The following is a 27,138-nucleotide window of genomic DNA, read 5'->3' on the forward strand; positions in this document are numbered from 1 at the left end:
AACGAGACCCTGGGTAGCGTGATTTAGGCGGCTAAACCCTCGGCAACGAGACCCAAAGGAGCGAGCTGCTGGGCAGCGAAGTCCTAATCAGCAAGACCTGAGGACCAGAGAGCCAAGGTAGCAAGACCAAATGCAGCGAGACCCTAGGCATCGAGACCCTGTGCAGCGAGACGTTGGGCAGCAAGAACCTTGGCAGCGAGACTTTAGGCAGCGAGACCTATGGCAGCGAGACCCTAGGACCCGAGACACGAGACAAGGAGACCCTCGGCCGTGAGAGCCTACGATGCGACATCGTAGGCCGCGAGACCCAAGGCAGCAGGACCTTGGAACCCGACACCCAAGGCAGTGAAACCCTCGGCCGTGAGACCCTGGGCAGTGAGACCCCGTGCAGCAAGATCCTGGGCAGCGAAACTCTGAAGAGCGAGACACTAGGACCCGCCACCCGGGCCGTGAGACCCTGGGCAGCGAAACGTTGGGCTACGAGACCCTAAGCAACGAGACCCTAGGCAGTGAGACCCTGGGCAGCGAGCCGCTGGACAGCGAGACCCTACGCAGTGAGACACAAGGCAGCGAGACCGTTGGCAACGAGAATTTAGGGCCTGACACCCGAAGCATGGAGACACTAGACATTGAGACGCAAGGCAGAGGACCCTTGGCAGCGAAGCCCTGGGATTCGTGTCCCTAGGAGTGGAGACCATGGGCAATGAGACCATCGGCAGTGAGAGCCTAGGCAGCGACATCCGAGGCAGCGAGACTGTAGGCAGCCAGATTCGAGGCAGCAAGACTAATGCAGGAGGTCCTTAGGACACGAGATCCTAGGCAGTGACACCCTAGACCACGCGACGATGATCAGAGAGACCCTGGGCAGCAAGCCGCTAGGCAGCGAGACCGCGCGCAGCGAGACATTTGGTATCAAGACCAATAACAGCGAGACCCTAGGCAGCGAGACGCAGGCAGCATGACCCGAGAACCGGAGACCCTCGGCAGTGACAGCCTAGGCCACGAGACTATAGGCACCTGGACTCAACGAAGCGAGACACGAGGACACGAGACCCTAGGCAGCGAAATTCCTGGCAGCGAGACACAAGGCAGCAAGACGTAGGGCAGAGAGACCCAGGGCAGCGAGACCCTGGGAACCGTGTCGCTAGGAGCGGAGACCCTAGGCAATGAGATCCTCGGCAGTGCGAAACTAGGCAGCAACATCCTAGGCAGCGAGACCCTAGGCAGCGAGACCCTGGACAGCGATTCCCTATAACTCGAGTGCCTTGGCAATGAGACCCTAAGCAGCGAGATCCTAGGCAGCAAGATCCTGGGCAGCAAGATACTAGGCAGTGTGATGTTGGGCAGCGAGACCCAAGGCAGCGAGACACAGGGTAGCGAGTGTCTAGTCACCGAGACACTAGGATCTGAGACCCTGGCAGGGAGACCCTTGACAGCGATATCCGAGGCAGAGAGACACCATGCAGTGATACACGCGGCAGTTAGATCCGAGTTAGCGAGACCCTGGACAACAAGACGCTAAGCAGCAAGCTATTAGGCAGGAAGACCCGCGGCAGCTAAATACTGGGAAGCGAGATCCTAGGACCCGAGACCCTGGGCAGTGAGACCCTGGGCAGCGAGACTCAAGGCACGGAGCCGCTGGGCAACGAGAGCCCAGGCAGCGAGACTCGAGCGTGTGAGTCTTGAGCAGTGAGACCCTGGGTAGCGAGACTTGTGACAGCGAGACACTCGGCAACGAGACCCGAAGCAGCGAGACGATGGGTAGCGAGAACCGAGGCTGCGAGCTGCTGGGCAGCGAAGTCTTAATCAGCAAGCCCTTAGGACCAGAGACCCGAGGTACCGACACCCAATTCAGCGAGACCCCAGGCAGCGAGACTCCGTGCAGCGAGACGTTGGGCAGCAAGACCCTTGGCAGCGAGACCCTAGGCAGCGAGACGCTAGGCAGCGAGACCCTAGGACCAGAGACCCCAGGCAATGAGACCCTCGGCAGTGAGAGCCTACGCAATGACATCGGAGGCAGCGAGAACCTGGGCAGCAGGACCTTGGGACCCGACAACCTAGGCAGTGACACGCTAAGCCGCGATACCATGGGCAGTGAGACCCTGGGCAGTGAGATCCTGGGCAGCGAAACGTTGGGCATCGAGATCTGGACAGCGCGACCCTGGGCAGTGAGACCCTGGGCAACGAGCCGCTGGGCAGCGAGACAATAAGCAACGAGACCCTGTGCATTGAGATCGTGGGCAGCCAAAACTTGGGCAGCGAGATCCTATGCAGCGAGACACTGGGCAGCGAAACGTTGGTCTGCGAGACCCTAATCAACGAGACCCAAGGGAGTAAGACCCTGGGCAGCGAGCCGCTGGGCACCGAGACCCTACGCAGTGAGACTCAAGGCAGCGAGACCGTGGGCAACGAGACCTTCGGACCTGAGACCCCAGGCAGCGAGACCCTAGGCAGCAACACCCGACGCAACGAGACCCCACACAGCGGGACGTTGGGCAGTGAGACCCTGTTCAGCAAGACACTAGGCAGCGAGACACTGGGCAGCGAGATACTAGGCAGTGTGATGTTGGGCAGCGAGACCCAAGGCAGCGAGACACAGGGTAGCGAGTGTCTAGTCACCGAGACACTAGGATCTGAGACCCTGGCAGGGAGACCCTTGACAGCGATATCCGAGGCAGAGAGACACCATGCAGTGATACACGCGGCAGTTAGATCTGAGTTAGCGAGACCCTGGACAGCAAGACGCTAAGCAGCAAGCTATTAGGCAGGAAGACCCGCGGCAGCTAAATACTGGGAAGCGAGATCCTAGGACCCGTGACCCTGGGCAGTGAGACCCTGGGCAGCGAGACTCAAGGCACGGAGCCGCTGGGCAACGAGAGCCCAGGCAGCGAGACTCGAGCGTGTGAGTCTTGAGCAGTGAGACCCTGGGTAGCGAGACTTGAGAAACCTAGACACTCGGCAACGAGACCCTAAGCAGCGAGACGATGGGTAGCGAGAACCGAGGCTGCGAGCTGCTGGGCAGCGAAGTCTTAATCAGCAAGCCCTTAGGACCAGAGACCCGAGGTACCGACACCCAATTCAGCGAGACCCCAGGCAGCGAGACTCCGTGCAGCGAGACGTTGGGCAGCAAGACCCTTGGCAGCGAGACCCTAGGCAGCGAGACGCTAGGCAGCGAGACCCTAGGACCAGAGACCCCAGGCAATGAGACCCTCGGCAGTGAGAGCCTACGCAATGACATCGGAGGCAGCGAGAACCTGGGCAGCAGGACCTTGGGACCCGACAACCTAGGCAGTGACACGCTAAGCCACGATACCATGGGCAGTGAGACCCTGGGCAGTGAGATCCTGGGCAGCGAAACGTTGGGCATCGAGATCTGGACAGCGCGACCCTGGGCAGTGAGACCCTGGGCAGCGAGCCGCTGGGCAGCGAGACAATAAGCAACGAGACCCTGTGCATTGAGATCGTGGGCAGCCAAAACTTGGGCAGCGAGATCCTATGCAGCAAGACACTGGGCAGCGAAACGTTGGGCTGCGAGACCCTAATCAACGAGACCCAAGGCAGTGAGACCCTGGGCAGCGAGCCGCTGGGCACCGAGACACTACGCAGTGAGACTCAAGGCAGCGAGACCGTGGGCAACGAGTCCTTCGGACCTGAGACCCCAGGCAGCGAGACCCTAGGCAGCAACACCCGACGCAACGAGACCCCACACAGCGGGACGTTGGGCAGTGAGACCCTGTTCAGCAAGACACTAGGCAGCGAGACACTGGGCAGCAAGACCCTTGGCAGTGAGACTCTCGGCACCGAGACTCTCGGCAGCGAGACACGGGCAGCCCAACCCTAGACTGGGAGACCGTAGGCAGAGAGACCCGAGGCAGCGAGACCCTAAACAACGAAATCCTGGGCAGTGAGATCCTGGGCAGCGAAACTTTGTGCAGCGAGATCCTGAACAGCGAGATCCTGGACAGTGAGACCCTGGGCAGCGAGCTGCTGGGCAGCAAGACCCTAAGCAACGAGACCCTGCACTGTGATATCGTGGGCAGCAAAACGTTGGGCAGCGAGATCCTGGGCTGCGAAACCCTGGGCAGCATGACCCTCGGCAGCGAGATCCTGGGCAGCAAGACCCTGGGCAGCGAGACACGGCGCAGCGGGTCATTAGGACTCGATGTCCGAGGCAATGAGACTCTCGGCAGCATTACCTGAGGCAGCGAGATGCTTGGCAGCGAGATCCTGGCCAGCGAGACCCTGGGCAGCGAGACCCTGGTCAGCGAGTCATTAGGACTCGAGACCTTAGGCAGTGACACCCCAGGCTGCGTGATCCTGGGAAGCGAGACCCTGGGCAGTGATAGCCGAGGTACCGAGACACCGGGCTGCGAGACCATAGGCAGCGAGATCCGAGGCAGCGGAATACTGGGTAACGAGACCCTAGTACCTGAGATCCGAGGCAATGAGACACTAGGCATTGATACGCAGGGCAGAGAGACCCTGGGATGGGTGTCCCCAGGAGCGGAAACCCCAGGCAATGAGACCCTCGGCAGTGAGAGCCGAAGCAGCGACATCCGAGGCAGCGAGACTGCAGGCAGCCAGATTCCTGGCAGCGAGACCCTGGGCAGCAGGACATTAGGACCCGAGACACTAGGCAGTGACACCCTAGGTCACGAGACCATGGGCAGCGAGACCCTGGGCAGCTAGTCCCGAGGCAGCGAGACACTGGGCAGCGCGACCCGAGGCAGCGATACCCTAAGCAACGCGAGCCTCGGAAGTGAAATCCTGGGCAGCGAAACATTGGGCAGCGAAATCCCGTGCAACGAGACCCTTGGCAGTGAAACTCTGGGCAGCAAGCCGCTGGGCAGCGAGACCGCGGGCAGCGAGACATTGGGCAGCAAGACCATTGGCAGCGAGACCCTCGGCAGCGTGACGCAGGCAGCATGAACCTAGGACCCGAGATTCCAGGCAGTGACACCTTAGGCCACGAGACCCTAGGCAGCTGGACCCTACGCAGCGAGACACTAGGACACGAGCCCCGAGGCAGTGAGATTATCGGCAGCGAGACACCAGGCAGCGAGACGCAGGGCAGAGAGACCCTTGCCAGCAAAACTCTGGGAAGCGTAAGCCTAGGAGCGGAGACCCTCGGCAATGAGATCGTCGGCAGTGTGAAACTGGGCAGTGACATCCGAGGCAGTGAGACCCTGGGCAGCGATTCCCTAGGACTCGAGAGCCTAGGCAATGAGACCCTAGGCAGAGAGATCCGCGGCAGAAAGACCCTGGGCAGTGAGACGTTGGGCAGCGAGACTCTGGGCAGCGAGAGGTTGGACAGCGAGGCACTGGGCAGTAAGTCGCTCGGACCTGAGACCCGAAGCAGCGAGACCCTTGGCAGTGAGATCCTAGGCAGCGAGACCGAAGGCAGCGAGGCCCAGGGTAGCGAAAGTCTCGGCAGCGAGAAATCACGACCTGAGATCCTGGGCAGGGAGACCTTGGACTGCGAGAACCGAGGCAGAGAGACACATGGGCACTGACACACTCGGCAGTTAGACGCCAGGCAGGGAGACCCTGGGCAGCGAGACACTAAGCAGCAAGACATTAGGCAGGAACACCCGATGCAGCTAGATCTTGGGAAGAGAGATCGTAGGACCTGAGACCCTGGGCAGTGAGTCCCTGGAAAGCGAGACTCTTGGGAGTGAGAATTGTGGCAACGAGACCCTGGGTAGCGTGATTTAGGCGGCTAAACCCTCGGCAACGAGACCCAAAGGAGCGAGCTGCTGGGCAGCGAAGTCCTAATCAGCAAGACCTGAGGACCAGAGAGCCAAGGTAGCAAGACCAAATGCAGCGAGACCCTAGGCATCGGGACCCTGTGCAGCGAACGTTGGGCAGCAAGAACCTTGGCAGCGAGACTTTAGGCAGCGAGACCTATGGCAGCGAGACCCTAGGACCCGAGACACGAGACAAGGAGACCCTCGGCCGTGAGAGCCTACGATGCGACATCGTAGGCCGCGAGACCCAAGGCAGCAGGACCTTGGAACCCGACACCCAAGGCAGTGAAACCCTCGGCCGTGAGACCCTGGGCAGTGAGACCCCGTGCAGCAAGATCCTGGGCAGCGAAACTCTGAGGAGCGAGACACTAGGACCCGCCACCCGGGCCGTGAGACCCTGGGCAGCGAAATGTTGGGCTACGAGACCCTAAGCAACGAGACCTTGGGCAGTGAGACCCTGGGCAGCGATCCGCTGGACAGCGAGACCCTACGCAGTGAGACACAAGGCAGCGAGACCGTTGGCAACGAGAACTTAGGGCCTGACACCCGAAGCATGGAGACAGTAGACATTGAGACGCAAGGCAGAGGACCCCTGGCAGCGAAGCCCTGGGATTCGTGTCCCTAGGAGTGGAGACCATGGGCAATGAGACCATCGGCAGTGAGAGCCTAGGCAGCGACATCCGAGGCAGCGAGACTGTAGGCAGCCAGATTCGAGGCAGCAAGACTAATGCAGGAGGTCCTTAGGACACGAGATCCTAGGCAGTGACACCCTAGACCACGCGACGATGATCAGAGAGACCCTGGGCAGCAAGCCGCTAGGCAGCGAGACCGCGCGCAGCGAGACATTTGGTAGCAATTCCAATAACAGCGAGACCCTAGGCAGCGAGACGTAGGCAGCATGACCCGAGAACCCGAGACCCTCGGCAGTGACAGCCTAGGCCACGAGACTATAGGCACCTGGACCCAACGCAGCGAGACACGAGGACACGAGACTCTAGGCAGCGAAATTCCTGGCAGCGAGACACAAGGCAGCAAGACGTAGGGCAGAGAGACCCAGGGCAGCGAGACCCTGGGAACCGTGTCGCTAGGAGCGGAGACCCTAGGCAATGAGATCCTCGGCAGTGCGAAACTAGGCAGCGACATCCTAGGCAGCGAGACCCTAGGCAGCAAGACCCTGGACAGCGATTCCCTATAACTCGAGTGCCTTGGCAATGAGACCCTAAGCAGCGAGATCCTAGGCAGCAAGATCCTGGGCAGCGAGATACTAGGCAGTGTGATGTTGGGCAGCGAGACCCAAGGCAGCGAGACACAGGGTAGCGAGTGTCTAGTCACCGAGACACTAGGATCTGAGACCCTGGCAGGGAGACCCTTGACAGCGATATCCGAGGCAGAGAGACACCATGCAGTGATACACGCGGCAGTTAGATCCGAGTTAGCGAGACCCTGGACAGCAAGACGCTAAGCAGCAAGCTATTAGGCAGGAAGACCCGCGGCAGCTAAATACTGGGAAGCGAGATCCTAGGACCCGAGACCCTGGGCAGTGAGACCCTGGGCAGCGAGACTCAAGGCACGGAGCCGCTGGGCAACGAGAGCCCAGGCAGCGAGAATCGAGCGTGTGAGTCTTGAGCAGTGAGACCCTGGGTAGCGAGACTTGAGACAGCTAGACACTCGGCAACGAGACCCTAAGCAGCGAGACGATGGGTAGCGAGAACCGAGGCTGCGAGCTGCTGGGCAGCGAAGTCTTAATCAGCAAGCCCTTAGGACCAGAGACCCGAGGTACCGACACCCAATTCAGCGAGACCCCAGGCAGCGAGACTCCGTGCAGCGGGACGTTGGGCAGCAAGACCCTTGGCAGCGAGACCCTAGGCAGCAAGACGCTAGGCAGCGAGACCCTAGGACCAGAGACCCCAGGCAATGAGACCCTCGGCAGTGAGAGCCTACGCAATGACATCGGAGGCAGCGAGAACCTGGGCAGCAGGACCTTGGGACCCGACAACCTAGGCAGTGACACGCTAAGCCGCGATACCATGGGCAGTGAGACCCTGGGCAGTGAGATCCTGGGCAGCGAAACGTTGGGCATCGAGATCTGGACAGCGCGACCCTGGGCAGTGAGACCCTGGGCAGCGAGCCGCTGGGCAGCGAGACAATAAGCAACGAGACCCTGTGCATTGAGATCGTGGGCAGCCAAAACTTGGGCAGCGAGATCCTATGCAGCGAGACACTGGGCAGCGAAACGTTGGGCTGCGAGACCCTAATCAACGAGACCCAAGGCAGTGAGACCCTGGGCAGCGAGCCGCTGGGCACCGAGACCCTACGCAGTGAAACTCAAGGCAGCGAGACCGTGGGCAACGAGACCTTCGGACCTGAGACCCCAGGCAGCGAGACCCTAGGCAGCAACACCCGACGCAACGAGACCCCACACAGCGGGACGTTGGGCAGTGAGACCCTGTTCAGCAAGACACTAGGCAGCGAGACACTGGGCAGCAAGACCCTTGGCAGTGAGACTCTCGGCACCGAGACTCTCGGCAGCGAGACACGGGCAGCCCAACCCTAGACTGGGAGACCGTAGGCAGAGAGACCCGAGGCAGCGAGACCCTAAACAACGAAATCCTGGGCAGTGAGATCCTGGGCAGCGAAACTTTGTGCAGCGAGATCCTGAACAGCGAGATCCTGGACAGTGAGACCCTGGGCAGCGAGCTGCTGAGCAGCAAGACCCTAAGCAACGAGACCCTGCACTGTGATATCGTGGGCAGCAAAACGTTGGGCAGCGAGATCCTGGGCTGCGAAACCCTGGGCAGCATGACCCTCGGCAGCGAGATCCTGGGCAGCAAACCCTGGGCAGCGAGACACGGCGCAGCGGGTCATTAGGACTCGATGTCCGAGGCAATGAGGCTCTCGGCAGCGATACCTGAGGCAGCGAGATGCTTGGCAGCGAGATCCTGGCCAGCGAGACCCTGGGCAGCGAGACCCTGGGCAGCGAGTCATTAGGACTCGAGACCTTAGGCAGTGACACCCCAGGCCGCGTGATCCTAGGAAGCGAGACCCTGGGCAGTGATAGCCGAGGTACCGAGACACCGGGCTGCGAGACCATAGGCAGCGAGATCCGAGGCAGCGGAATACTGGGTAACGAGACCCTAGTACCTGAGATCCGAGGCAATGAGACACTAGGCATTGATACGCAGGGCAGAGAGACCCTGGGATGGGTGTCCCCAGGAGCGGAAACCCCAGGCAATGAGACCCTCAGCAGTGAGAGCCGAAGCAGCGACATCCGTGGCAGCGAGACTGCAGGCAGCCAGATTCCTGGCAGCGAGACCCTGGGCAGCAGGACATTAGGACCCGAGACCCTAGGCAGTGACACCCTAGGTCACGAGACCATGGGCAGCGAGACCCTGGGCAGCTAGTCCCGAGGCAGCGAGACACTGGGCAGCGCGACCCGAGGCAGCGATACCCTAAGCAACGCGAGCCTCGGAAGTGAAATCCTGGGCAGCGAAACATTGGGCAGCGAAATCCCGTGCAGCGAGACCCTTGGCAGTGAAACTCTGGGCAGCAAGCCGCTGGGCAGCGAGCCCGCGGGCAGCGAGACATTGGGCAGCAAGACCATTGGCAGCGAGACTCTAGGCAGCGTGACGCAGGCAGCATGAACCTAGGACCCGAGATTCCAGGCAGTGACACCTTAGGCCACGAGACCCTAGGCAGCTGGACCCTACGCAGCGAGACACTAGGACACGAGCCCCGAGGCAGTGAGATTATCGGCAGCGAGACACCAGGCAGCGAGACACAGGGCAGAGAGACCCTTGCCAGCAAAACTCTGGGAAGCGTATGCCTAGGAGGGGAGACCCTCGGCAATGAGATCGTCGGCAGTGTGAAACTGGGCAGTGACATCCGAGGCAGTGAGACCCTGGGCAGCGATTCCCTCGGACTCGAGAGCCTAGGCAATGAGACCCTAGGCAGAGAGATCCGCGGCAGAAAGATCCTGGGCAGTGAGACGTTGGGCAGCGAGACTCTGGGCAGCGAGAAGTTGGACAGCGAGGTACTGGGCAGAAAGTCGCTCGGACCTGAGACCCGAAGCAGCGAGACCCTTGGCAGCGAGATCCTAGGCAGCGAGACCGAAGGCAGCGAGGCCCAGGGTAGCGAAAGTCTCGGCAGCGAGAAATCACGACCTGAGATCCTGGGCAGGGAGACCTTGGACTGCGAAACCCGAGGCAGAGAGACAATGGGCACTGACACACTCGGCAGTTAGACGCCAGGCAGGGAGACCCTGGGCAGCGAGACACTAAGCAGCAAGACATTAGGCAGGAACACCCGATGCAGCTAGATCCTGGGAAGAGAGATCCTAGGACCTGAGACCCTGGGCAGTGAGTCCCTGGAAAGCGAGACTCTTGGGAGTGAGAATTGAGGCAACGAGACCCTGGTAGCGTGATTTAGGCGGCTAAACCCTCGGCAACGAGACCCAAAGGAGCGAGCTGCTGGGCAGCGAAGTCCTAATCAGCAAGACCTGAGGACCAGAGAGCCAAGGTAGCAAGACCAAATGCAGCGAGACCCTAGGCATCGAGACCCTGTGCAGCGAGACGTTGGGCAGCAAGAACCTTGGCAGCGAGACTTTAGGCAGCGAGACCTATGGCAGCGAGACCCTAGGATCGGAGACACGAGACAAGGAGACCCTCGGCCGTGAGAGCCTACGATGCGACATCGTAGGCCGCGAGACCCAAGTAAGCAGGACCTTGGAACCCGACACCCAAGGCAGTGAAACCCTCGGCCGTGAGACCCTGGGCAGTGAGACCCCGTGCAGCAAGAACCTGGGCAGCGAAACTCTGAGGAGCGAGACACTAGGACCCGTCACCCGGGCCTTGAGAACCTGGGCAGCGAAACGTTGGGCTACGAGACCCTAAGCAACGAGACCATGGGCAGTGGGACCCTGGGCAGCGAGCCGCTGGACAGCGAGACCCTACGCAGTGAGACACAAGGCAGCGAGACCGTTGCAACGAGAACATAGGGCCTGACACCCGAAGCATGGAGACACTAGACATTGAGACGCAAGGCAGAGGACCCTTGGCAGCGAGGCCCTGGGATTCGTGTCCCTAGGAGTGGAGACCATGGGCAATGGGACCATCGGCAGTGAGAGCCTAGGCAGCGACATCCGAGGCAGCGAGACTGTAGGCAGCCAGATTCTAGTCAGCGAGACTAATGCAGGAGGACCTTAGTGAGAGCCTAGGCAGTGACACCCTAGGCCACGAGACCATGGGCAGCGAGACCCTGGGCAGCGAGTACCTAGGCAGCGAGACACTGGGTAGCGAGACTCGAGGCAGCGAGACCCTGAGCAACGCGAGCCTGGGAAGTGAAATCCTGGGCAGTGAAACATTGGGCATCGAAATCCTTTCCAGCAAGGCCCTTGGCAGTGAGATCCTGGGCAGCAAGCCCCTCGGCACCTGGACCCCACGCAGCGAGATACTAGGACACGAGACCCTAGGCAGCGAAATTCTCGGCACCGAGAAACAAGGCAGTGAGACGCAGGGCAGAGAGACCCTGAGCAGCGATACCCTGGAAACCATGTCACTAGGAGTGGAGACCCTAGGTAATGAGATCCTCGGCAGTGCGAAACTAGGAGCGACATCCTAGTCAGCGAGACCCTAGGCAGCGAGACCCTGGGCAGCGATTTCCTCGGACTCGAGAGCCCAGGCAATGAGACCCTCGGCAGCGAGATCCTAGGCAGCAACTCCCTGGGCAGAGAGATACTGGGCAGTGAGACGTTGGGCAGCCGGACACTCGGCAGCGAGATGCTAGGCAGCGATACACTGGGCAGCGAGACACGAGGCAGCGAGACCCTGGGCCTTGAGACCCTAAGACCCGAGACCCTAGGAAGCGAGAATCTTGGCAGCGAGACCCTGGGCAGCGATACCCTGGGAAGCGTGTCCCGAGGAGTGGAGACCCTAGGTAATGAGATCCTTGGCAGTGCGAAACTAGGCAGCGACATCCTAGTCAGCGAGACCCGAGGCAGCGAGAGGCTGGGCAGCGATTCCCTCGGACTCGAGAGCCTAGGCAATGAGACACTAGGCAGCGAGATCCTAGGCAGCAACTCCCTGGGCAGAGAGATACTGGGCAGTGAAACGTTGGGCAGCGAGACATTGGTCAGCGAGTGTTGGACAGCGAGGCACTGGGCAGTGAGTCGCTGGGACCCGAGACCCGAGGCAGCGAGATGCTAGGCAGCGAGACACTGGGCAGCGAGACACGAGGCAGCGAGACCCTGGGCCTTGAGACCCTAAGACCCGAGACCCTAGGAAGCGAGAACCTAGGCAGCGAGACCCAAGGCAGCGAGACCCAGTGTAGCAAGAGTCTAGTCAGCGAGACACTAGGACCTGAGACCCTGGAAGGGAGACCCTGGACAGCGAAACCCGAGGCAGAGAGAGACCGGGCAGTGATACATGCGGAAGTTCGATCATTGGTAGCGAGACCCAAGGCAGTGAGACCCTAGGCAGCGAGACCCTAGGACCCGAGACCATAGGCAATGAGACCCTCGGCATTGAGAGCCTAGGCAGCGATATCGTAGGCAGCGAGACCCTGGGCAGCAGGCCTTTGGGACGCGACAACCTAGGCAGTGAGACCCTCGGCCGCGAGACCCTGGGCAGTGACACCCTGTGCACGAAGAACCTGGGCAGCGAAACTCTGAGGAGCGAGACCCTAGTACCCGAGATCCGAGGCAGCGAGACAATGGGAATCGATACCCTAGACAGCGCGACCCGAGGCAGCGAAACCCGAGGCAGCGACACCCAATGCAACGAAATCCTGGGCAGTGAGATCCTGGGCAGCGAAACGTTGGGCAGTGAGATCCTGGACAGCGAGACTCTGGGCAATGAGACCCTGGCAGCGAGCCGCTGGGCAGCGTGATCATAAGCAACGAGACACTGTGCAGTGAGATCGTGGGCAGGCAAACCTTGGGCAGCGAGATGCTGGGCAGCGAGACACTGGGCAGCGAGACCCTACGCAGCGAGATTCAAGGCAGCGAGAACGTGGGCAACGAGACCTTAGGAACTGAGACCCGAGGCAGCGAGACCCTAGGCAGCGAGACCCGAGGCAACAACACCCCGCACAGCGGGAGGTTGGGCAGTGAGACCCTGGGCAGCGAGACACTCGGCAGCGAGACACTGGGCAGCAAGACTCTTGGCAGTGAGACCCTAAGCAGCGAGTCTCTCGGCAGCGAGACGCGGGCAGCATGATCTTAGGACCCGAGATGCTAGGCAGCGAGATGCTCGCCAGTTTGACCCCAGACAGCGAGGCCCTCGGCAGCGAGACACTAGGCAGCGAGACACTAGGACGAGAGGCCATAGGGAGTGATACCCTAGGCAATTAGACTCTAGGTAGCGAGACCCAATGCAGCGAGAACCTAGGCAGCGAGACCCCGTGCAGCGAGACGTTGGGCAGCAAGACCCTTGGAAGCGTGACTCTAGGCACCGAGATGCTAGGCTGCGAGACCCAAGGACACGAGACTCGAGGCAATGAGACCCTCGGCAGTGAGAGCCTATGCAGCGAAATCGTTAGCAGCGAATCCCTGGGCAGCAGGACCTTGGGACCCGACACCCGAGACAGTGAGAACCGAGGCAGCGAGACACGAGGCAGCGAGACACTGGGCAGCGCAACCCTAGACAGCGAGACCCTAGGCAGCGAGACCCGAGGCAGCGAGGCCCTCAGCAACGAAATCCTGGGCAGTGAGATCCTGGGCAGCGAAATGTTGGGCAGCGAGATCCTGGGCAGTGAGACACTGGGCAGCGAGCCGCTGGGCAGCGAGATCCTACGCAGCGAGACTCAAGGCAGCGAGAACGTGGGCAACGTGACCTTAGGACCTGAGACCCGAGGCAGCGAGACCCTAGGCAGCGAGACCCGACGCAACCTAACCCTGCACAGCGGGACGTTGGGCACTGAGACCCAGGGCAGCGAGACAATAGGCAGCGAGACACTGGGCAGAAAAACTCTTGGCAGTGAGACCCTAAGCAGCGAGATTCTCGGCAGCGAGACGCGGCAGCATGACCTTAGTATGCGAGATTATAGGCAGTGAGATGCTCGGCAGTTAAACCCCAGGCAGCGATACCCTCGGCAGCGAGACACTAGGCAGCGAGACACTAGGACGAGAGGCCATAGGGAGTGAGACCCTAGGCAATGTGACCCTAGGTAGCGAGACATAATGCAGCGAGACCCTAGGAAGCGAGACCCCGTGCAGCGAGACGTTGGGCAGCAAGACATTTGGCAGCGTGACCCTAGGCAGCGAGACGCTAGGCTGCGAGACCCTAGTACCCGAGACCCTATGCAATGAGATCCTCGGCAGTGAGAGCCGATGCAGCGACATCGTAGGCAACGAGTCCCTGGGCAGCAGGTCCTTGGGACCCGATAACCTAGACAGCGAGACCCTTGGCAGCGAGACACTAGGCAGCGAATCACTGAGGAGCGCAACCCTAGACAGCGAGACCCTAGGCAGCGAGACCATAAGTAACGAAATCCTGGGCAGTGAGATCCTGGGCAGCCAAATGTTGGGCAGCGAGACCCTGACAGCGAGACACTGGGCAGTGAGACACTGGGCAGCGAGCCGCTGGGCAGCGAGACCCTACGCAGCGAGACTCAACGCAGCGAGACCGTGGGCAATGATACCTTAGGACCTGCGAATCTAGGCAGCGAGACACTAGGCATTGAGACGCAGGGCATGGAGACCTTGGGCAGTGAGAACCTGGGATGCGTGTCCCTAGGAGCGGAGACCCTACGCAATGAAACCCTCGGCAGTGAGAGCATAGCCAGCAACTTCCGAGGCAGCGAGTCTGTAGGCAGCCAGATTCTAGCAGCGTGACTCTGGGCAGCAGGACCTTAGGACCCGAGACCCTAAGCAGTGACACTCTTGGCCACGAGACCATCGGCAGCGAGACCCTGGGAGCGAGTCCCGAGGAAGCGAGACACTGGGTAACGAGACTCGAGGCAGCGAGACCCGAAGCAACGCGAGCCTGGGAAGTGAAATCCTGGGCAGCGAAACATTGGGCAGCGAAATCCTGTGCAGCGAGACCCTTGGCAGTGAGACCCTGGGCAGCAAGCCACTGGGCAGCGAGACCCCGGGCAGCGGGACATTGGGCAGCAAGACCAATGGCAGCGAGAACCTAGGCAGCGATTCGCAGGCAGCATGACCCTATGGACCCGAGACCCTCGGCAGCAAGATTCTCAGCAGCGAGACACAAGGCAGCGAGACGCAGGGCATAGAGGCCTTGGGCAGCGAGACCCTGGGAAGCGTGTCCCTAGGAGCGGAGACCCTTGGCAATGAGATCCTCGGCAGTGCCAAACTAGGCAGCGACATCCTAGGCAGCGAGAACCTAGGGAGCGAGACACTGGGCAGCGTTATCCTGGGCAGCGAGACCCTGGGCAGTGAGACGTTGGGTAGCGAGTCCATGGGCAGCGAGATGTTGGACAGCGAGTCACAGGGCAGTGAGTCACTAGGACCCGAGACCCGTGGCAGCGAGACCCTAGGCAGCGAGATCCTAGGCAGCGAGATCCTGGGCAGCGAGACCCGACGCAGCGAAACCCTGGTCAGCGAGACACTAGGAACTGAGACCCTGGGCAGGGAGACCCTGGACAGCGAGACGCGAGACAGAGAGACAACAGGCAGTGACACACTCGGCAGTTAGACACGAGGCAGAGAGACCCTGGGCAGTGAAACCCTACGTAGCAAGACATTAGGCAGGAAGACCCAAGGCAGCTAGTTCCTGGGAAGCGACATCTTAGGACCCGAGACACTGGGCAGTGAGACCCTGGGCAGCGAGACCCTAGGCACCGAGACGCTAGGCAACGAGAGCCCAGGCAGAGAAACTCTAGTGAGTGGGACTTGAGGCAGCGAGACCCTGGGTAGCGAGAATTTCGGCTTCTCGACCCTCGGAAAGGATACCTTAAGGAGCGAGACCATGGGCAGCGAGACCCTGGGCAGCGAGCTGCTGGGCAGCGAAGTCCGAATCAGCAAGACAGTAGGATCTGAGACCCGTGGTAGCGAGACCCAATGCAGCGAGACCATAACAAGCGAGCACCCGTGCAGCGAGATGCTGGGCAGCAAGCCCCTTGGCAGCGAGACCTTGGCAGCGAGATCCCAGGTAGAAAGACCCTAGAACCCGAAACGCTGGGCAATGTGAACCTCGGCAGTGAGAGCCTACGCAGCGACATTGTAGGCTGCGAGACCCTGGTCAGCAGGACCTTGGGACCCAACACCCTAGGCAGTGACACCCTAGGCCGCGGGACCCTGGGCAGTGAGACCCTGTGCAGCAAGAACCTAGGCAGCGAAAGTCTGAGGAGCGAGACCCTCGGACCCGAGTCTCTCGGCAGCGAGACACTGGGCAGCGAGAATTGAGATAGCGAGACCCTGGACAGCGATATCCTAGGCAGCGAGACACTGGGCAGCGCAACCCTAGACAGCGAGACCCGAGGCAGCGAGATCCGAGGCAGCGAGAACCTAAGCAACGAAATCCAGGGCAGTGAGATCGTGGGCAGCGAAACGTTGGGCAGCGAGATCCTGGACAGCAAGACCCTGGGCTGTGAGACCCTGGGCACTGAGCCGTTGGGCAGCAAGACCTTAAGCAACGAGACCCTGTGCATTGAGATCGTGGGCAGCGAGATCCTGGGCAGTGAGACACTGGGCAGCGAGACGATGGGTAGCGAGACCCTGTGCAACGTGACCCTGGGCAGCGAGACCGTGGGCTACGAGACATTAGAACGTGAGACCCAAGGCAGCGAGACCCTCGGCAGCGAGACTCCAGGTAGCGAGACATTGGGGAGCGAAATCCGGGCAGCGAGACAGTAGGCAGAGAGACATTGGGCAGCAAGACACTTGGCAGCGAGACACCAGGCAGCGAGATGCAGTGCAGAGAGACCCTGAGCAGCGAGACCCTGGGCAGCGCAACCCTAGACAGCGAGATCCTAGGCAGTGAGACCCGAGGCAGTGAGACCCAAAGCAATGAAATCCTGGGCAGTGAGATCCTGGGTAGCGAAATATTGGGCTGCGAGACCCTAAGCAACGAGACCCTGGACATTGAGACACTGGGCAGCGAGGCGCAGGGCAGCGAGACCCTACGCAGCGAGACTGAATGCAGTGAGACCGTGGGCAACGAGACCTTAGGACCTGAGACCAGAGGCAGCGAGACCAGAGGCAGGGACACCCGAGGCAACGAGATCCCGCACAGCGGGACATGGGGCAGTGAGACCCTGGACAGCGAGACACTAGGCAGCGAGACACTGGGCAGCAATCCCTTGACAGTGAGACCCTAGGCAGCGAGGCTCTCGGCAGCGAGACGCGGGCAGCATGACCCTAGAACCAGAAATGTTAGGCAGCGAGATGCTTGGCAGTTAGACCCTAGGCAGCGAGACCGTAGGCAGTGGGACCCTAGACAGCGAGAATCTAGGTAGCGAGCTACTAGGCAGCGAGACGCTGGGTAGAGAGACGCTGTGCAGCGAGACCCTGCGCAGCGAGTCATTAGGACTCCAGACACTAGGCAATGAGACCCTCAGCAGTGCGATTCTAAGCAGCGAGACCTTCGGTGTCGAGACCGTAGGACCCGAGACCATAGGCAATGACACCCAGGCTGCGAGACACTTGGAAGCGAGATATTGGCAGCAAGACCCTAGGCAACGAGACAGCAGGAGGAGAGACCATAGGGGATGAAATCCTCGGCAATGCGACCCTAGGCAGCGAGACCGTAGGCAGCGAGACCGTAGGATCCGAGACCCTAGGCAGCGAGAATCTAGGCAGCGAGATACAAGGCAGCGAGACGCTGGGCAGAGAGACGCTGGACAGCGAAACACTGGGAAGCGAGTGCCTAGCACCCGAGACCATCGGCAATGAGACACTCGGCAGTGAGAGCCTAGGCAGCGAGATCCTAGGCAGCGATACCCTGGGCACCCGGATCTTAGGAACAGGGACACTAAGCAGTGATACCCTAGGTGGCGAGTCTCTGGGCAGCGAGACCCTGTGCAGCGAGACCAAAGGCAGCAAGTCCCTTGGCAGCGAGACCCTGGGCAGAGAGGCCCTGTGCTGCGAGTCATTAGAACTCGAGGCCGTGGGCAATGAGACCCTCGGCAGTGAGATCCTGGGCAGCGAGACACGAGGAGGCCAGACCGTACCACCGAGACCATGGGCAGTGACACCCAGGCTGCGAGACCCAGGGAAGCGAGATCTTGGGCAGCGAGACCCAGGGCAGTGAGACCCAATGCTGCGAGATACTAGGAGGAGAGCACATAGGGTGTGAGACCTGAGGCAGCGAGACCGCAGGCAACGAGACCCTAGGATCCGAGACCCTAGGCAGCGAGACTCTATGCAGCCAGATACTAGGCAGCGCGACGCTGGGCAGAGAGACACTGGGCAGCGAGATAAAGGGAAGCGAGTCCCTAGGACCCGAGACACTAGGCAATTAGACCCTCGGCAGTGAAAGCCTAGGCAGCGAGATCCTAGACAGCGAGACCCTGGGCACACGGATCTTAGGACCCGAGATACTAGGCAGTGAGAGCCTGGGTAGCGAAACGGTGGGCTGCGAGACGCTAAGCAACGAGACCCTGGGAAGTGAGGCCCTGGGCAGCGAGCCGCTGGGCAGCGGGACTCTACGCAAAGAGACTCAAGGCAGCGAGACCATGGGCAACGAGACCTTAGGATCTGAGACCCTAGGCAGCGAGACCGTAGGCAGCGAGACCCGAGGCAACGAGACCCCGCACAGCGGGACGTTGCGCAGCGAGTCCCTGGGCAGGGAGACAATAGGCAGCGAATCACTGTGCAGCAAAACCCATGGCAGTGAGACCCTAGGACGCAAGACTCTACGCAGCGAGACGCGGGCAGCATGACCCTAAGAACCGAGATGCTAGGTAGCGAGACCCCTGGCAGCGAGACCCTAGGAAGCGAGACACTAGGACGAGAGAACCTAGGGAGTGAGACGGTAGGCAATGAGACCCCAGGAAGCGAGACCATAGTCAGCGAGTCCCGAGTCAGCGAGACTCTAGACAGCGAGTTTCTAGGCAGCGAGACGCTGGGCAGAGATCGCTGGGCAGCGAGACTCTGGGAAGCGACTCCATCGGACCCGAGTCCCGAGGCAAAAAAACCCTCGACAGTGAGAGTATAGTCAGCGAGATCTTAGGCAGCGAGACGCTGGGCGCCCGGACCTAAGCCACCGAGACAATAGGCAGTGACACCTTATTCGGCGATACACTGGGCAACGAGACCATGTGCAGCGAGACCCTAGGCAGCGAGACCCTTGGCAGCGAGACCCTGGGCAGCGAGACACTGGGCAGCGAGTCATTATGACGCGAGACCCTAGGCAATGAGACTCTCGGCAGTGAGATCCTAGGCAGCGAGACCTTAGACAGTGAGACCCTTGGACCGGAGAACGTAGGCAGGGACACCAAGGTTGCGAGGCACTGGGAAGCAAGACCTTGGGCAGCGAGACTCTGGGCAGCAAGACGCGAGGCAGCGAGACACCAGTAGCGAAACCCGTAGCAGCGAGATCCTAGGCTGCAAAACGCTGCCAGCAAGACCCTAGGACCCTAAACCGTAGGCAGTTAGACGCTAAGCGGCGGAACCCTGGGACCCGTGAACCGAGGCATCCAGTCACTGGGCAGCGAGGTGCAGGGCAGAGAGACCCTGGGCAGCGAGATCCTGGGAAGCATGTCCTTAGGAACGGAAATCCGAGGCAATGAGATCGTCGGCAGTGAGAGCCTCGGCAGCGACATCCTAGGCAGCGAGACACTGGGCAGCAGGACCTTAGGACCCGGGACACACGGCAGTGACATTCTAGGCCACGAGACCCCGGGCAGCAAGACCCTGGGCAGCGAGACCCTGAGCAGCGAGACCCTGGTCAGCGAGACCCGAGGACTCGAGACCGTAGGCAATGAGGCCCTAGGCAGCGAGACCCTGCGAAGTGAGATGTTGTGCAGCGAGTTACTGGGCAATGAGTCGCTAGGACCTGAGACTCTAGACAGCGAGACCCTATGCAGTGAGGTCCTAAGCAGCGCGACACTTGGCAGCGAGACCCTTGACAGCGAGACACTAGAGAGCGAGACACTAAGCAACGAGAACCTGGGAGGTGAGATCCTGTGCAGCGAAACGTTGTGCAACAAGATCCTGGGCAGCGAGACTCAAGGCAGCGAGGCCGTGGGCAACGGGAAATTAGAAACTGAGACCCGAGGCAGCGAGACCCGAGGCAGCGAGACTCCAGTTAGTGAGACATTGGGCTGCGAACTCTGAGCAGCGAGACACTAAGCAGCGAGACATTGCGCAGCAAGACCCTTGGCAGTGAGACACCAGGCAGCGAGATGCAGGGCAGCGAGATCCTGGGAAGCGTGTCCCGAGGACCGAAAACCCTAGGCAATGATTTGTCAGCGAGATTCTAGGAAGTGAGAACCTGGGCAGCGATACCCTAAGTTGCGAGAGACTGGGCAGCGAGACCTTAGGCAGCGAGACTCTGGCAGCCAGACCCGGCAGCGAGACCCTTGGCAGAGAGAGGCTAGGCAGCGAGACCCGGGCAGCGAGACATTTGGCAATGAGACCCGGGCAGCGACACCCAGGACAGTGAAATGTTGGGCAGCGAGTCCGTGGGAAGCAAGATAATGGTCAGCGAGACATAGGGCAGTGAGTCGCTAGGACCCGATAATCGAGGCTGCGAGACACTAGGCAGCGAGACACTAGCAGCGAGACCCTGGGCAGCGAGACGTTGGGCAGCGAGACACTTGGAACCGAGACCCTGGGCAGTGAGGCCCTAAGCAGCAAGACACTGGGCAGCGAGACCTTGGGCAGTGAGACACGACGCAGTGCGATAATGGGCAGCGAGACGCTGGTCAGTGAGACCCTATGCAGGGAGACCCTGGGCAGCAAAACACTGGGCAGTGAGGCGCTTGGCAGCGGGACACTACACAGCGAGACTCAAGGCAGCGAGACCGTGGGCAACGAGACCTTAGGATCTGAGACTCTAGGCAGCGAGACGCTCGGCAGCGAGACCCGAGGCAGCGAGTCACTGGGCAGCAAAAACCTTGGCAGTGAGACCCGAGGCAGCGAGACTCTATGCAGCGAGACGCGGGCATCATGAACCTAAGACCCGAGACGCTAGGCAACGAGATGCTCAGCATTTAGACCCGAGGCAGCGAGACCCTCAGCAGCGAGACCCTAGGAAGCGAGACACTGGGACGAAAGACTATACGGAGTGAGACCCCAGGCAATGAGATCTTAGGCAGCGAGACCATAGGCAGTGAGACCTGAGTCAGCGAGATTCTAGGCAGTGAGTTACTAGGCAGCGAGACGCTTTGCAGAGAGACGCTGGGCAGCGAGACTCTGGGAAGCGACTCCATAGGATCCGAGTCCCTAGGCAATGAGACCTTCGGCAGTGAGAGCATAGGCAGCGAGATCCTAGGCAGCGAGACGCTGGGCGAGCGGACGTTAGTACCCGAGACACTCGGCAGTGACACCCTAGGCGGCGAGACACTGGGCAACGCGACCCTGTGCAGCGAGACGCTGGTCAGCCAGATCCTAAGCAGGGAGACCCTGGGCAGCAAAACCCTGGGCAGTGAGGCGCTTGGCAGCGGGACCCTACACAGCGAGACTCAAGGCAGCGAGACCGTGGGCAACGAGACCTTAGGATCTGAGACTCTAGGCAGCGAGAAGCTAGGCAGCGAGACCCGAGGCAGCGATTCATTGGGCAGCAAAAACCTTGGCACTGAGACCCGAGGCAGCGAGACTCTATGAAGCGAGATGCGGGCAGCATGAACCTAAGACCCGAGACGCTAGGCAGCGAGATGCTCAGCATTTAGACCCGAGGCAGCGAGACCCTCAGCAGCGAGACCCTAGGAAGCGAGACACTAGGACGAAAGACTATACGGAGTGAGACCCCAGGCAATGAGATCTTAGGCAGCGAGACCATAGGCAGTGAGACCTGAGTCAGCGAGATTCTAGGCAGTGAGTTACTAGGCAGCGAGACGCTTTGCAGAGAGACGTTGGGCAGCGAGACTCTGGGAAGCGACTCCGTAGGATCCGAGTCCCTAGGCAATGAGACCTTCGGCAGTGACAGCATAGGCAGCGAGATCCTAGGCAGCGAGACGCTGGGCGAGCGGACGTTAGTACCCGAGACACTCGGCAGTGACACCCTAGGCGGCGAGACACTGGGCAACGCGACCCTGTGCAGTGAGACTCTGGTCAGCCAGACCCTAAGCAGGGAGACCCTGGGCAGCAAAACCCTGGGCAGTGAGGCGCTTGGCAGCGGGACCCTACACAGCGAGACTCAAGGCAGCGAGACCGTGGGCAACGAGACCTTAGGATCTGAGACTCTAGGCAGCGAGAAGCTAGGCAGCGAGACCCGAGGCAGCGAGTCATTGGGCAGCAAAAACCTTGGCACTGAGACCCGAGGCAGCGAGACTCTATGCAGCGAGACGCGGGCAGCATGACCCGAAGACCCGAGACGCTAGGCAGCGAGATGCTCGGCATTTAGAACCGAGGCAGCAAGACCCTCAGCAGCGAGATCCTAGGAAGCGAGACACTAGGACGAGAGACCTTACCGAGCGAGACTCTAGGCAGTGAAATACTAGGCAGCGAGACGCTGGGCCGAGAGACGCTGCGCAGCGAGACTCTGGGAACCGACTCCGTAGGATCCGAGTCCCTAGGCAATGAGACCTTCAGCAGTGAGAGCATAGGCAGCGAGATCCTAGACAGCGAGACGCTGGGCGACCGGACCTAAGTACCCGAGACACTCGGCAGTGAAACCCTAGGCTGCGAGACGCTGGGCAACGCGACCCTGTGCAGCGAGACCCTTGGCAGCGAGACCCTGATCATCGAGACCCTGGGCAGTGAGTCATTAGGACTCGAGACCATAGGCAATGAGACCCTCGGCAGCGAGACCCTAGGCAGCGAGACCCTCGGACCCGAGACCATAGGCAGTGAAATTCAGGTTGCGATACCCTGGCAAGCGAGACCTTGGGCAGATAGACCCTGGGCAGCAAGAAGCGAGGCTGCGAGACAACGGGTAGCGAGAGCCTTGACAGCGAGTTCCTAGGCTGCAAAACGCTGGGCAGCAAGACCCGAGGACCCTAAACCGTAGACTGCGAGACGCTAAGCGGCGCGACGCTGGGACCCGTGAAACTAGGCAGCTAGTCACTAGGCAGCGAGGTGCAGGGCAGAGAGACACTGGGCAGCGAGACCCTGGCAAGCATGTCGTGAAGACCTGAAACCCGAGGCAATGAGATCCTCGGCAGTGAGAGCCTCGGCAGCGACATCCAAGGCAGCGAGAAACTGGGCAGCAGGAACTTAGGACCCGGGACCCGAGGCAGTGACACCCTAGGCCACGAGACCCCGGGCAGCAAGACCCTGGGCAGCGAGACCCTGAGCAGCGAGACGCTGGGCAGTGAGACCGGAGTACTCGAGACCGTAGTCAATGAAACCCTCGGAAGCGAGATCCTGTTCAGTGAGATGTTGGGCTGCGAGTTACTGGGGAATGAGTCGCTAGGACCCGAGACGCAAGGCAGCGAGACCCTAGACAGTGAGATCCTTAGCAGCGCGACACTGGGCAGTGAGACAGTTGACAGCGAGACACTAGGCAACGAGAACCTGGGGCAGCGAGATCCTGGGCAACGAAAGTTTGCGCAGCGACATCCTGGGCAGCGAGACTCAAGCAGCGAGACCGTGGGCAACGAGACATTAGAACCTGAGACACTAGGCAGTGAGACCCTTGGCAGCGAGACATTGGGCAGCGAAATCTGGGCAGCGAGACACTAGGCAGAGAGACATTGTGCAGCAAGACCCTTGGCAGCGAGACACCAGGCAGCGAGATGCACTGCAGAGAGCCCCTGAGCAGCGAGACCCTGGGCAGCGCAACCCTAGAAGCGAGAACCTAGGCAGTGAGACACGAGGCAGCGAGACCCAAAGCAATGAAATCCTGGGCAGTGAGATCCTGGGTAGCGAAATATTGGGCTGCGAGACCCTAAACAACGAGACCCTGGGCATTGAGACCCTGTGCAGCGAGTCGCTGGGCAGCGAGACCCTACGCAGCGAGACTGAATGCAGCGAGACCGTGGGCAACGAGACCTTTGAACCTGAGACCAGAGGCACCGAGACCCTCGGCAGGGAGACCCGAGGCAACGAGATCCCGCACAGCGGGACGTTGGGCAGTGAGACTCTGGGCATCGAGACACTAGGCAGCGAGACACTGGGCAGCAATCCCTTGACAGTGAGACCCTAGGCAGCGAGGCTCTCGGGCAGCGAGACGCGGGCAGCATTACCCTAGGACCCGAAATGTTAGGCAGCGAGATGCTCGGCAGTTAGACCCTAGGCATCGAGACCGTAGGCAGTGGGATCCTAGTCAGCGAGACTCTAGGTAGCGAGCTACTAGGCAGCGAGACGCTGGGCAGAGAGACGCTGGGCAGCGAGACCCTGGGCAGCGAGTCATTAGGACTCCAGACCCTAGGCAATGAGACCCTCGGCAGTACGATTCTAGGCAGCGAGACCCTCGGTGGAGAGATCGTAGGACAAGAGACCATAGGCAGTGACACCCAAGCTGCGAGACCCTGGGAAGCGAGATATTGGCAGCGAGACCCTGGGCAGCGATACCCTAAGTTGCGAGAGCCTGGGCACCAAGACCCTAGGCATCGAGACCCTGGCAGCCAGACCCTTGGCAGCGAGACCCTTGGCAGTGAGAGCCTAGGCAGCGAGACCCGGGCAGCGAGACATTTGGCAACGAGCCCCGGGCAGATACACCCAGGGCAGTAAAATGTTGGGCAGCGAGTCCGTGGGCAGCAAAATAATGGGAAGCGAGACATAGGGCAGTGAGTCGCTAGGACCCGATAATCGAGGCTGCGAGACCCTAGGCAGCGAGACACTAGCAGCGAGACCCTGGGCAGCGAGACGTTGGGCAGCAAGACATTAGGACCCGAGACCCTGGGCAGTGAGGACCTAAGCAGCAAGACACTGGGCAGCGAGACCTTGGGCAGCGAGACGCGACGCAGTGCGATAATAGGCAGCGAGAGGCTGGTCAGCCAGACCCTAAGCAGGGTGACCCTGGGCAGCAAAACCCTGGGCAGTGAGGCGCTTGTCAGCGGGACCCTACACAGCGAGAGTCAAGGCAACGAGACCGTGGGCAACGAGACCTTAGGATCTGAGACTCTAGGCAGCGAGTAGCTAGCCAGCGAGACCCGAGGCAGCGAGTCACTGGGCAGCAAATAGCTTGGCACTGAGACCCGAGGCAGCGAGACTCTATGCAGCGAGACGCGGGCAGTATGACCCTAAGACCCGAGACGCTAGGCAGCGAGATGCTCGGCATTTAGATCCGAGGCAGCGAGACCCTCAGCAGCGAGATCCTAGGAACCAAGACACAAGGACGAGAGACCTTATGGAGCGAGACTCCAGTCAGTGAAATACTAGGCAGCGAGACGCTGGGCCGAGAGACGCTGCGCAGCGAGACTCTGGGAACCGACTCCGTAGGATCCGATTCCCGAGGCAATGAGACCTTCAGCAGTGAGAGCATAGGCAGCAAGATCCTAGACAGCGAGACGCTGGGCGACCGGACCTAAGTACCCGAGACACTCCGCAGTGACACCCTAGGCTGCGAGACACTGGGCAACGCGACTCTGTGCAGCGAGACCCTTGGCAGCGAGACCCTGGTCAGCGAGACCCTGGGGTGTGAGTCATTAGGACTCGAGACCATAGGCAATGAGACCCTCGGCAGTGAGATCCTAGGCAGCGAGACCCTAGGCAGCGAGACCCTCGGACATGAGACCATAGGCAGTGAAATCCATGTTGCGATGCCCTGGGAAGCGAGACCTTGGGCAGCTAGACCCTGGGCAGCAAGAAGCGAGGCAGCAAGACACCGGGTAGCGAGAGCCTAGACAGCGAGATCCTAGGCTGCAAAACGCTGGGCAGCAAGACCCGAGGCCCCTAAACCGTAGATAGCGAGACGCTAAGCGGCGGGACCCTGGGACCCGTGAACCTAGGCAGCCAGTCACTAGGCCGCGAGTTGCAGGGCAGAGAGACACTGGGCAGCGAGACCCTGGGAATCATGACCTGAAGACCGGAAACCCGAGGCAATGAGTACCTCGCAGAGAGAGCCTCGTCAGCGACATCCAAGGCATCGACCCACTGGGCAGCAGCAACTTAGGACCCGGGACCCGAGGCAGTGATACCCTAGGTCACGCGACCCCGTGCAGCAAGACCCTGGGCAGCGAGACCCTGAGCAGTGAGACGCTGGGCAGCGAGACCGGAGTACTCGAGACCGTAGTCAATGAAAGCCTCGGGAGCGAGATCCTGTGCAGTGAGATGTTGGGCAGCGAGTTACTGTGCAATGAGTCGCTAGGACCCGAGACCCGAGGCAGCGAGACCCTAGAGAGTGAGATCCTTAGCAGCGCGATACAGGGCAGTGAGATCCTTGACAGCGAGACACAAAGCAACGATAACCTGGGGCAGTAGATCCTGGGCAACGAAAGTTTGGGCAGCGAGATCCTGGGCAGCGAGACTCAAGCAGCGAGACTGTGGGCAGCGAGACTCCAGGTAGCGAGACATTGGGCAGCGAAATCTGGGCAGCGAGACACTAGGCAGAGAGACATTGGGCAGCAAGACCCTTGGCAGCGAGACACCAGGCAGCGAGATGCAGTGCAGAGAGACCCTGAGCAGCGAGACCCTGGGCAGCGCAACCCTAGACATCGAGAACCTAGGCAGCGAGACCCGAGGCAGCGAGACCCAACGCGATGAAATCCTGGGCAGTGAGATCCTGGGTAGCGATATATTGGGCTGCGAGACCCTAAGCAACGAGCCCCAGGGCATTGAGACCCTGGGCAACGAGGCGCTGGGCAGCGAGACCCTACGCAGCGAGACTGAATGCAGCGAGACCGTGGGCAACGAGACCTTAGGACCTGAGACCAGAGGGAGCTAGATCCTAGGAAGCGAGACTCGAAGCAATGAGATCCCGCACAGCGGGACGTTGGGCAGTGAGAATCTGGGCAGCGAGACACTAGGCAGCGAGACACTGGGCAGCAATCCCTTGGCAGTGAGACCCTAGGCAGCGAGGCTCTCGGCAGCGAGACGCGGGCAACATGACCCTAGGACCTGAGATGTTAGGCAGCGAGATGCTGGGCAGTTAGATTCTAGGCAGCGAGACCGTAGGCAGTGGGACCCTAGTCAGCGAGACTCTAGCTAGCGAGTTACTAGGCAGCGAGACACTGGGCAGAGAGACGCTGGGCAGCGAGACCCTGGGCAGCGAGTCATTAGAACTCCAGACCCTAGGCAATGAGACCCTCGGCAGTGCGATTCTAAGCAGCGAGACCCTCGGTGGCGAGACCATAGGACACGAGACCACAGGCAGTGACACCCAGGCTGTGAGACCCTGGGAAGCAAGATATTGGCAGCGAGACCCTGGGCAGCGATACCCAAGACAGC

At 60.7% G+C, this 27,138-nt stretch overlaps 1 protein-coding gene across 1 annotated transcript; it reads left to right on the top strand.

Annotated features, from left to right (window-relative positions):
* Nucleotides 1-1,757: 1,757 nt before the first annotated feature.
* Nucleotides 1,758-9,388, top strand: LOC139269197 (mucin-22-like). Its single transcript, XM_070888289.1, has 10 exons — nt 1,758-2,094; nt 2,145-2,707; nt 2,952-3,395; nt 3,817-4,148; nt 4,206-4,425; nt 4,836-5,506; nt 5,869-6,136; nt 7,813-8,195; nt 8,366-8,603; nt 9,149-9,388. Exons 1-10 carry the CDS (start codon nt 1,758-1,760, stop codon nt 9,386-9,388), a joined length of 3,696 nt encoding a protein of 1,231 aa, XP_070744390.1.
* The last annotated feature ends 17,750 nt before the right edge of the window (nt 9,389-27,138 follow it).

This window comes from Pristiophorus japonicus, chromosome 8 (assembly GCF_044704955.1).
Source record: "Pristiophorus japonicus isolate sPriJap1 chromosome 8, sPriJap1.hap1, whole genome shotgun sequence".
Taxonomy (NCBI): domain Eukaryota; kingdom Metazoa; phylum Chordata; class Chondrichthyes; family Pristiophoridae; genus Pristiophorus; species Pristiophorus japonicus.